The 11,702-nt window shown below is 36.6% G+C and overlaps 1 protein-coding gene across 1 annotated transcript; it reads right to left on the bottom strand.

The window, feature by feature from the left end:
- Positions 1–10,446: 10,446 nt before the first annotated feature.
- On the bottom strand, positions 10,447–11,475 carry LOC148045810 (protein FAM200C-like). Its single transcript, XM_087714372.1, has one exon. The coding sequence runs from the start codon at positions 11,473–11,475 to the stop codon at positions 10,447–10,449; it is 1,029 nt and encodes a 342-aa protein (XP_087570498.1).
- Positions 11,476–11,702: the final 227 nt, after the last annotated feature.

Raw genomic sequence — 11,702 nt, 5'->3', positions numbered from 1 at the left:
ATAGCACTCAAGAGACATTGAAATCACTGCTTAGAAACAGTATTTGCTGACTTCACCAGGGTAACAGTTTAATCTTTAAAGTAATCAACATTCGCCCTCATCTTGGGGTCTCCTTGACTTTTAAGTTCTCCCTCGTCTTTTTCAGAAGAGGAAAAGAGACTCGGTGCTAGGCGACAGCTATTATTCCCCTCCATGGGATAGTCCACTTCATTCAGACAAGTAATATCATCTTCTATTTACACTCATTTGAAGCAAGTGCACAGGGTCAGCCGCCGTTCCACTCTGATGTTGCCTGTAAAGTAAAAGGGAAAGACATGGCAGCAGGAGTCAGCAGGGTTTTGAAACCAGAATAACCTGGGAAGCAGATACGGCATGCCAATTGCTTTCTTTCATTTGATCCTTTAGGGAAAAAGAAAACACACACATACAACAGTGTCTCAGTCTCAAAGGATTTCTCACATGATGAAGCAGGTTAATGGGGAGGAAACAACATTGGCATTCTTCTTTTTATCCAACTTTAATCCTTCAGCCCTTTTTTTGACCAATGTTTAGTACTTAAGAATTTTTATAAATATTACACGCAGAAATCTTTGTTAAATTACTAGGGTGGCATGGTGGTTCACCAGATAAGATGCTGGGTTTGTTGCCTGCAAAGCCTGCAGTCCAGGTTTGAGCCCCAAGTGCCAGGGTGAGCTCCCATCCTCGCCTCCCAACTCCTGCCAATCTAGCAGTTCGAAAGCAAAGCCAATTCGGTGGGAAGGTAACAGCAGTCTGTGATGTCATGCTGGCCACATGACTGCAGAAATGTCTTCAGACAGTGCTGACTCAGTGGCCTTGAAACAGAGATGAGCACTGCCCCATATAGTTGGCCAGGACTAGCGGAATAAAATCTGCAGGGACTCCTTTACCTTTAATATTTATTGGGAAGTTTAGCTAAAATTAATTCTGTTTTCAAAGCAATGAGGAGAGTGGAATCTGCAGCATAATAATGCCAAATTGATAACATGAATGTGCTAACATCATCATGTAGATACTGCTATTATGGACTTACGTTTTATCACCAGAACCTAAATCATACTATTTGTATAATCATCAGACACAACTTGTCATTTATCCCATACTGAGGACACACGTATGAGGAGTCATCTTTTATAATTCAATATCTTTGAAAAATAAATAATACAACATAATTTATCAAAACCGTACTTAGATTTTTATTTTGACATTATCATAATCAGGGCTTTTTAAGGACTATGTTATATTTCTTGAATGGCTTTGTGTGATTCATGTGCTGCTATATTATACAACATGAATGCTACTTATGTTTAAAGATAAAAGAAATAACTACAGGATCCAGTTGGGTGAAAATATTACCCAAAAAATCAATGGGAAATATTGCTGCCAGGAGTTCAGCTCTACTCAAAATGTCCATGTTATCATTCTATCTGTATTACTTTAATGCTCTAAAAGACTGTCATATAAAACAACGTTCACATTTGAACAATCATGAATTTAATTCATAATTGCAAAGTTTAATCATTTTTATTAGTGGTCTCAGAAGGCAATGCTTTGTTAATTTAATCAGACTAGTCTTTACTTGGGTGCATAGGTATCAGTTCATAACATTTAATTTTAATGTGCATCTTTCAAACTATGTTAACTATGTTCAGGGAACCAATGTTTCTTTCATTCATGTTCATTCTTTAAAATAAATATTTCTTCAGTAAGATAAAGGTAAAGGTTCCCCTCACACATAGCGAGTCGTTCTTGACTCTAGAGGATAGTGCTCAACTCTGTTTCAAAGCCAGCATTCTCTGAAGACGTCTGGGTGATCATGTGGCTGGCATGACTAAACACCAAAGGCACATGGAATGCTGTTACCTTCCCACAAAGGTGTTCCTATTTTTCTACTTGCATTTTTGCATGCTTTCGAACTGCTAGGTTGGCAGAAGCTGGGAGACATAATGGGAGCTCACTCTGTTACACGTTGCTAGGGATTCGAACCATCGAAATGCCGATCTTTCTGATCGACAAGCTCAGCATCTTAGCCACTGAGCTACTTCCTCAGTATTAACTGCTGTATAGATTAAGCCACACAATTGGCAGACCTCATGATTCATTGAAACAGTAATCCTACATATGATTGTGGTACCATTGTTTTTGACATATCTGGGACTTTCTTTAATTAAAAATTGGTCAAATTATGCTTTTAGCAGTTTAGCATTTTTGATATGTGTTTGTCAGATGGACTTTAGATCAAAAGATCTAAATAATTTTAAAAATTATTCCATACTATGGGCAGACAAACACTTGACTTATAGGGAAAAATTTCATACATGCAAGACTCTTACAATCTCATTATGAAACACACTACACTAGAACTATTTCTCCATTAATTCAGCTTTCAAATCTCATATCAACCTTGTGATCTTTACACTAAAATAAGATGAATCCAACACTAAAATGAGATACCATTGTTTATTATTTCCATTTTCATCCATATGATAAGGATGGCAACATTTGACTCAAAGGCGATATGTACTCTTGACTTAATTTCCTGCAATTTTCAGCAAATGATTAATTCTAACCTATGGTATTCTTGTTAGAGTCCAAACTGCAGTTAAAACCAAACTGTGATAACATTAAGCTGCCTGAACGTTTGTAGGATCCAAACCCACTTAGTCCAGAAAGGTGGGTGATTCTAAAACTTTCACTGCACAATTTAGGATTTAAATATTTAAGTTTGAGAACAATATGCTTCTTTTTGTGGCACAGAATCTATTTTAATTTTGAGTACTTTTCTATTCAGTTCATGCTCTTTTCGAAATATGTGAAGTATATTTGTTTTTTAGACCAATAATACAGAGAATAGAAGCATTTTTATAACATTCTTTCAGCCTGGCATGATATGTAAACCATTGTATAATAGGTTATCACACAATGTTGGAAATTTCTACAAAAAGAAAGGTTCTCTTTTATGTTAATAGCATTTGATTTAATCACCCGATTATTCTCTTCCTAGTTTAAAAAAAAACAGTAACAATCTATGAAGCCAAATCAGTAGTGATTTGCTGGGTTACAACACAGAAACACTTTCCCATAAACCATTACAGTGCTTTAAGATTTATTTTCATTCCTACTGTGGGTGAAAAGTTCACAGAGCAGAGAATTTTATTCAGATGAAAATTATCATGGAAACATCATCTGATATAAACCAAACATTGACCTGTTTGTCAAGTGGAAAAAAAGGAAATATAAAGGTGCTTCCCAATGGATAATAAGTTTATTTTTCAAAGTATGCATCAGCTCCCCAAACCTGCTGCTTTTCAGATGTCTTAAACTTCCATTTCCATCAGTCTACTGGCTGTTTGCCTGGGAGAAATAGGAGTTGAAATTTGATGGCTTTAAGTTAGGGAAGGCAGACTTAAATCAGCAAGTTGAAACACATTTATTTATTTACTTATTTATTTAGAGAGCCAGTTTAGTGTAATGGTCAAGGCATCAGGTTAAAAACAGATGCTGTGAGTTCTAGTGTTGTCTTGCGTATCAAACCATCTGAACTACTTTGGGCCAGTCACTCCCTCTCAGTCCTAGGAAGCAGGCAATGACAAACTACTTTCTAAAATGTTGCCAAGAAAACTACAGGGACTTGATCAGGAATCAAAAACTGACTCAAAAGTGTGTGTGTTTGTGCACGCACACACACACAGAGAGAGACAGAGGGAAAGAAGGATGGGAGAGAGAGAGAGAGAAACTTTATTCAGTTTACATAGCTGATCATCTCACATAGGTGACTCTAGGGTCTTAGGGTCTTAATACATCATGAACAATAAACAAAATACAAATGAAAGCAATATAAAACCACATACACACACACACACACACACACACACACACACACACAAACCCCTTAGGTTGAGTACAGACCATCATAATTTTCAGTACAACTTTTGAGAGTACTCTATACCACAATCCCCAATAGCTCTTTTTGGCAAATATATATATTTTGTATTGGGTCATTGTGCCTCTCCACTATGGCAACTATGCTGTAGAGTATCATAAAGTCTTCATTGCTATTAATAATTTTTGAATCCATCTAGCCAGTTGTTATCATCACTGTTGGAAGATCACTGAACTAAAGCAGATGAATCAAAAGAGGCTGTGCATCTTCTGAAACTGGGTCTACATACAATGATGAGCTAAATGAGGTCTTAAACAGTTTGGAAGCAGGATAATTGATAGATTGTCTCACTATCACAGATGTGGAAAGTCACTCTTGCTGTACGTGTTGCATTGAGGTACTCGTGACTGGTTCCTTTCTGGAAAAAGCCTCTTTGAGGCTTTTTCTTGAAGCCACCAAGGCCTTTCCTGCATGAAAATTGGATTATTACTTCTGCTTTGCTTTTGTTTCTCTGCCTTATTTGAATGAATAGTTATTTATTTATTTTTATGTAATTAAAAAAAAGTGTCACATTTGGGGTTGTGGTAGCAATTCAAAAAAGTGGGGTGAGATATTATTTTAAAGAAGAGAATGTTCCATACTTTTTAGGTCATAAATGTCAGCCTAGCATAATAAAACTGAGTTATATTTCTTTTCAAAGTCAATTTCTTTCTTCCCCAGTTCTTTGTATGAATTACTTACAGTCAGATTGCAAACACCATCAAAAGTTACACTGAAGCAAAGGAAATAGCAGAAGATAAATGTCTCAGAATAAAACTTGCTACTGGAAAATGTAATCTAAAAGTTTCCACATGGTTGTAAAACCCTTCCCTTAAAAAAAAAGTGCTACATCATGAAATGAACACATATTTGTCTCATATTAAATCTTCTATGAATTTTTCATAAATATGTCACTTTGTATGTATCTACAGCATCTATTGCCTTGAAGTATTGCCTGGTCATTTCTGTTTAATTGAGGTTTTTGGTGGTTTTTTTGTTGTTGTTTTAAGCAATGTATATTTTGCCTTTAAAAAAAAAATCAGTATTAGTACTTCTTTTAAAAATTGTCAGATCTTTAGAAGATAATTTGGCAGCCACAGCCTGAGAAACAGTTCATAATTACAAAATATTTTTTCTTGACATTTCTGAAAAAAGATTCTATAGCTTTTCAAAAATGTGAGAATCTAAACAGATTTTGATGGGTCATGCTAAATTAATGACTGATGCAATTTCCCATGTGCAAACCCCATCTAAATATAGGAAAGCTCCACAGAAGTAAGAATGGAACCATACTTGCCTCAGTCAAATCAGATATTCACATTTGTGAGCAAAACCTCTTTCTGAGCAACTCTTGAGGTTACAAATGGATTGTAACTTAAGAAATTGCAGGAGGAGCAGGAAGGCAGGCTGTCATCATGTGTGTTCATTAAATGCTCAGACTCGAAAAGACAAAATTAAATGGTGAAATGTACAATTTGTCAAGATGTCAATACTGAACTCCTAATTTATTAGGCTAAATGCTCCCATGTTTCATATACAACAATTCTAACTTGTATAGCTGAACCAATCTAGGCAATCAAGTAATGGATGTAGTCTCTTTTTTTCAGAATGGTTCTACCTCAAATCCTTTTAATATATCAAAACCTCCATCAACCACTTGACTCGTTATACACTCATGTGTTGACTAATATATATCCAGAACTGTATATTTTAATCAGTGAATGGAAAATGAATTTGATGGCCAACAGTACTGGGGTTCTTCACATAGTAATTCATGTTTCTGCAAGAGTTAAAGTGAACTTTCTCTTTTTTTTTCTTTTCTGCCCCTTGCATTGTATCATTTAGTTTGAAAAAGTGTCTGTTTACTTCCAAAACCCTGTCCTCCTGGCCCTTTCCTCACAACGTGCTAATTACAATTCCTTGGTATGCCTTTTTTTGCTGGCTGCATCTGTGTTTACATATCTTCTGTGATCAGTCAGAGGCCCACTCTGGGGCCTTTCAGCTCCTTTCAAAACTCGTCCTCCAGGAGTTTAACCAAACTCAGCATTGCTAAGATCAGTTACTCCCTGGAGCCTTCCCTGGTCAATTTCTAGCATCCACTGACATTTTGACATAAATCGGCAGGCAAATGCTCCCTAGTCTAGAGATATGAAATTTGGAAAAGTGTGAATTCAAACAACTGTTGATAAATTGCTCTATAAGGCCTTCACCATTAATTTCTGTCAGTAGACAGTAAAATGGCAATGGCTGCTCAACATGGTTCCAAAAACAACATTTTCTTCTCTGGAGTAGAACACACAACACTGACAAATTGGAATTCATCTTGTTGAGTTGGGGGATATCTAAAATTACACAGATGGTGTTGAACAAAGTTTGTGTTCTCTTTCCAGTTTAAACAGGATTGTGCCCTTTAGTCAAATTTCAGGCGTTTTTGTTGGCCTTTCTCTGGCCATCCAAAGAATGTCTTTATCCAACATAGAAACTCATAAAGTAATGTGCCCTGGTTGGCCAAGATTGGTGCCCTGATTGGTGCCTCTGAAAACACCATGGACCTTAAAGGCAAGCCTTCTCAGTGGCAGCCTAGGCCTCTGGAAGAAGGTCTCTGGAACACACTCAGAAACAAGGGTAGATCAAATTGACTAATGTTTCAAAGAGCTCTTAGTCTCTGATGTTTTAGAATTTTCTACACAGGTTGGCTTTAAAATATCATTCAAAATTTGTAATTTGTATTATTGCATATACACCTCAAGCCATACTAGTAAAATTAAAGTTGTGCTATTGCCACAAGAGGATAAGCTACCCATATATAATGAATATTGTGGGAGACTAAAGTTCAATACTTGTTTTAAATAAATAAATGGAATTAGAATTTTTAACAACATCCAAATATATGTTCTTTCATTTTGCTAAATTAATATTTTAATATTTGAGATTATCTTCCTATTATTTTAGATTGTGCCCCCCCAACCTTACAGTAGAAGCCATTTTGTGAAAACACTCCTGACATACTCCCAAATTTCAAACACATCTACCAGCCCCACAAAGATTGCCAACTGCAGGATAAATTTTCACATCCATTTCATTAGTGGCAATATAAAATTTTATAGATATTCTGAGCTCAGAAATAATAAAAGCAGATGTGGTAAAGTATTCAGCATTCTCAAAGCACTTAAGAAATGTTGTATTATAACTGTTGCTACAACAAAGAAATGGTAAGTTGGAAAAGCAGAGAAAGGGGAAACCAGAATAGTCAGGAAGATGAAACAGTTCCTTAGAGGAGGAAAAGCAGCAATGTCTGAGCTTAGGGAAAAGAAAAATAAAGAACTGGACAAATTAAAAGCATAGATAAAGGGTGTAGAAAGTTTTATTCTCCCTTCTCCCATAATACCAAACTTCAGGAACATCACATTCGACTGAATGATGGAGCATCAAGAGAAAAATGTAAACTTTAATGAGAAGAGTAGGAAGATTCAAGGCACACTGATACCACCAGATTTCCCCATTGTGAGTGACTACTAGCTATTTATTTATAAAATTTATAGGCTACTCATCTTACTTCAAAGTAACTCTGGGAGGCTTCAGTTTCTGAAATTTAGTAAGGTGCATTATCATCTTGTATTCACCTTTAGCTGTCCACTGAAAATATGTCTTCCACTTGTCTTTTCTTGTTCCAAATTGATTTTTTAAATGTTCTTTAATATTATATTTCACATCTTATTCAATGAACTGAGTTGGAATATGGAACAAAAATGATGTAAATAAATGAAATATTGTGGATGTTGAAGCCAGGATTATGTAGTAATGTGAAGTCACCCATTTGGCTTCCATACCTGAGGCAAGCCTGGAACTCAAGTCTCCTAGTTTCTATGCTGCATCTTAACCACTGCAGCAAACTGGCTCCAGTTGTCTCAGGTCAGTGAAGTGAATATTATTTGGTTAAATAGCAACAGCAATAGGAGTTAGACTGGTATACCATTCCATAGCACTTTATAGCAGTCTTGGAGAGTTTATAAAAATAGAAAACAATTTTGGACACAGGTTCAAAATGAGATGATAAATAAATAAAGTATTTTTGTTTCACAAAAATAAGAGAAGTATCTAGAACACATGAATGAGACACATAGCTTTTACTTTGTTCCAGGAGATGGCCACAGCTCAACAGTTTGTCTAGACTAAGTAAAATCTGAGTCCAAGGAACCAATTCAGCTGTCACATAGTGTCCTGGACAGCTCAGAAGAACCATCTTTCAAAATCAATCACTTTTACCTAGCACAGATTTTTTCCAAATTCTCTACCAAAATGGTGATGGTGGGGGAATTAAGTAAATTATTTCTCCATGTTTCTCTAGCAGAAAGAAAATTTCTCAAAGACAGGAATTGTCCTTAGTTATGAGAGTAGGATTGCCATTGAGAAAGTTGAAAAGAGTTCCCTAATGATATTGTCTCTTGGAATATAATTTAAACGGGAAGCTAGGAAAACTTCCAACAACTACAAGGATGCATAATGAAAAACAGGACATTTGCACACACATACAACACCCCAGCAATGGGAATTTCCCTACAGCAGTCTTTCTGTCACTTCCAAAAACAAATTCTTTTTTATCCAATAGGTGGGAACTGGGAAGGGGGAAAATGCATGAGATTCTCTTAGCCTCCACTCATTTAAATCTTCAGATAGCGCTTCAGAAACAGACCTTGCAGAACCCTTTGGGGTTGCAGTTTTTTGTCCATTGAAAGTAATCTTAGCCATCTCACTACCTTACTCATTAGTGCTTATGGCATTGGAGTGATTGTGAAACCAAAACATCTATGGTCTTAGTCAGAAACCCCATCCCATTCTCTGCAAAGAAGTAGTAGTTAACTGCCTATCATCTTCAGAGTATAAAAGGGATACTACTTTCTTCCATAAATGAAATGGCAGAGAATTATAATTCCTTAGTATCTCTTATTTGGAGAAAATAAGAGTACTGCATGGGGGGGAAACTTGACAATGTTTCTCAATTCATTATGTTCAGTAATTAAAATAAAATTTCAGCTAATGAGAAAGACTCTGTTGAGGAATTAGGAAGATTATGGATCCATCGGGTTGGAAGAAAATCATCTAGGGTGACAATCTTCTCTCTTTTGATGATGTTGTCACTACATAATGGAAATTAAAAGTCAGGGTCCTAGTTCATAAAACAATACCTTTTTTGTAGCCTATTGTTTAGGATAGCCTCTAAAGAAAAAAAAAGCTAGGAAAACTTTAATTTCAAGAATATAATGCAGAAATTATATTTAAAAAGACAGAAGTGTCCTTAAGTGTTAAGAGCTTCCAGTGACAAAAATGCAGAAGTCCTTTTGATGAAAAATTGCACATTTGCAGATACAATAGATTTTCAATCTGAGTCTCATGAAATGTGATTTTCTTGCAACTAGTATGCTTGCTGAATGAAGTTGCCTAAAAGTTCTCCCCTACCATCATCAGTTGAAATGATTTTATAATTGTATTAGACAACCAGTTTTATCTAGTGGTTAAGGAACTAGACTACAAATCATGAGACCATAAGTTCTAATGACTTTAGTCCCACCATGAGCACAAAGTCACTGAGTAATCTTGGTCCAGTCCCTTTCTCTTATCCATTGGAAACAAGCAATGACAAACCACTTCTGAATTTTTTTCAAGAAAAGAGATTAATCTAGGTCAGTGGTTCTTAACCTTGTTGGAGGTACTGACCCCCACCAGTTTCATATTCGCATTCACTGAACCCTTCTTAATTGGGGAAAAAATATGATTGTTTCAAATTTAAAACATAGGTATATATTTAGGTATATATTTATATGTAGGTATATTTTTATACATAGGTGCACAAAATGAACAAAACCATTAAAGAACAAAACCATTAAGAACAAAGAACAAAACCATTAAATATTAAAACATGATTTTCACACAAAAACAAAAACATAATAATGAATATTTACTGCAAATCAGTGTGACTTCTGCTGTTGCCTTTCAGAGACCAGTTCAGAAATGCGTGGCTTTACCTTGGCAAGTGTCACTCTCATATCATTTTTGCAACAAAGTCTGTTCCTTTTCTTCGTTTTTATGTCCAGCAGCCTTGAAAAGGATTGCTCGCAAAGATATGTTGTAACAAACGGTATGAAAATCTCCAGAGCTTTCTTAGCAATAACAGGGTACGTTACCATTTGTTGACACCAAAACATTGAGAGCGTTGTTGTTCTGAAGAGTTGCTGTTGAACCTGGCTCTGCTGAATTTCAATGATTTCATCGAGGTATTCATCATTCACATCTGTTGTCTCAACACTAAACATGAACGGCCATGCTGGATATGACTCTCTTGTAGGGAAGTATCAGTCAAGAGACTTTGCAAGCGAAACTAAGTGCGTGGCAATTGCTTGCTTCAGTTCTGCGGGTACAGAAATGTCTCCGATTCCAGATACATCTTCGATCTTACTTACACAGTCATCTAGCAGGGGAAAGTTTGCAAAGTTATTGTTCTCTATTCGTCATTTCCATAACGGTAGCTTTTTTTGAAAAGCCTTCAGGCTTTCTTCTGCTTCGATGATGTTGACTCCACCGCCCTGCATCTGTTGATTGAGAGGATTGAGAGCTGAGAAGATATCAGCCATGTACGCTAAAATGAGAATGAACTCAGAATTTTTGAAGCAAGCTGCATGACAATGTTGGTGCTCTTGCAAAAACAGGGCTAATTCCACACACACGGCAAAAACACGATTCAGCACCTGTCCCCAGGATAACCACCGAACGTTAGAATGGTACAGAAGTACCTCGAATTCAGATCCCATTTCTTTACACAGCTCCCTGAAGATGCAGTGCCTCAGAGCACTATTTTGCACATAGTTCACACATTCCACTACAATTTTTAATACTTCTGCCAGTTTTGGAGGCAAGGTTTTTGTTGTCAATGCATGCCTATGCAGAATACAATGCGTAACAATGATGTGTGGTGCATCGGCTTTCACTAGTGCACCAAAATCAGACTTTCTTCCCAGCATGGCTGGAGCTCCGTCCGAACAAACTGCAGAAACCATATCCCACGAAAGGTTGTTGTCTTTGAAGAAGTCATTCACAGGTTTCTTCACATCGGCTGCCTTAGTTGTTGTTGTAAGAGGCTTACAAAATAAAAAATCTTCCTTTATCACGTCGTCTTTCACATAGCGCACAAATACTGCAAGCTGGTTTAGATTGGAAATGTCTGTGGTCTTGTCAAGTTGAAGGCTGAATTTTGCCGGGCTTGAAATCAGATCTGCAACTACTTGAGCCAAGATGTCTTTGCTCATGTCCTCTATTCTGTCGCTGATGGTGTCATTTGAAAGACGAATTTGGGATAACTTAACTTTAGCCGCTTTTCCCAGCATGATATTCACCATCTTCAACACAGCTGGTTTTATGAGTGTTTCAGCAATGGTGTGTGGTTTGCCCTGCTTTGAGATCAGGTAAGCAACTTCGTACGATGCTGTGACGATCGGTTTGTTGGTGGGTACAAAGCCGAACAGGCAGAGTAGCCTTTTCATCGAATCTAGCTCTCTTCACCTTGAATTCAGTGTTGTGTTCTTATATTTTCCATGCAGCTTAAGGAAGTGTTCTCTTAGTTTTGCCGGTGCTAGACTAGAATTGCTCAACTTGGCATTGCAAATCATGCAGTTAGGATGCTAACTCCCATCACGTTCCGTTATACATGTGAATCCATATTGTACATATTCGTCCGACCACTTTCTATTTTTGCTCGACATAGTTAAAT

This window comes from Thamnophis sirtalis, unplaced genomic scaffold, assembly GCF_051295495.1.
Source record: "Thamnophis sirtalis isolate CommonGarterSnake01/CBP01778 unplaced genomic scaffold, rThaSir2_p1.2 scaffold_4, whole genome shotgun sequence".
Classification (NCBI taxonomy): domain Eukaryota; kingdom Metazoa; phylum Chordata; class Lepidosauria; order Squamata; family Natricidae; genus Thamnophis; species Thamnophis sirtalis.
This window is presented reverse-complemented; position numbering and strand designations above follow the sequence as displayed.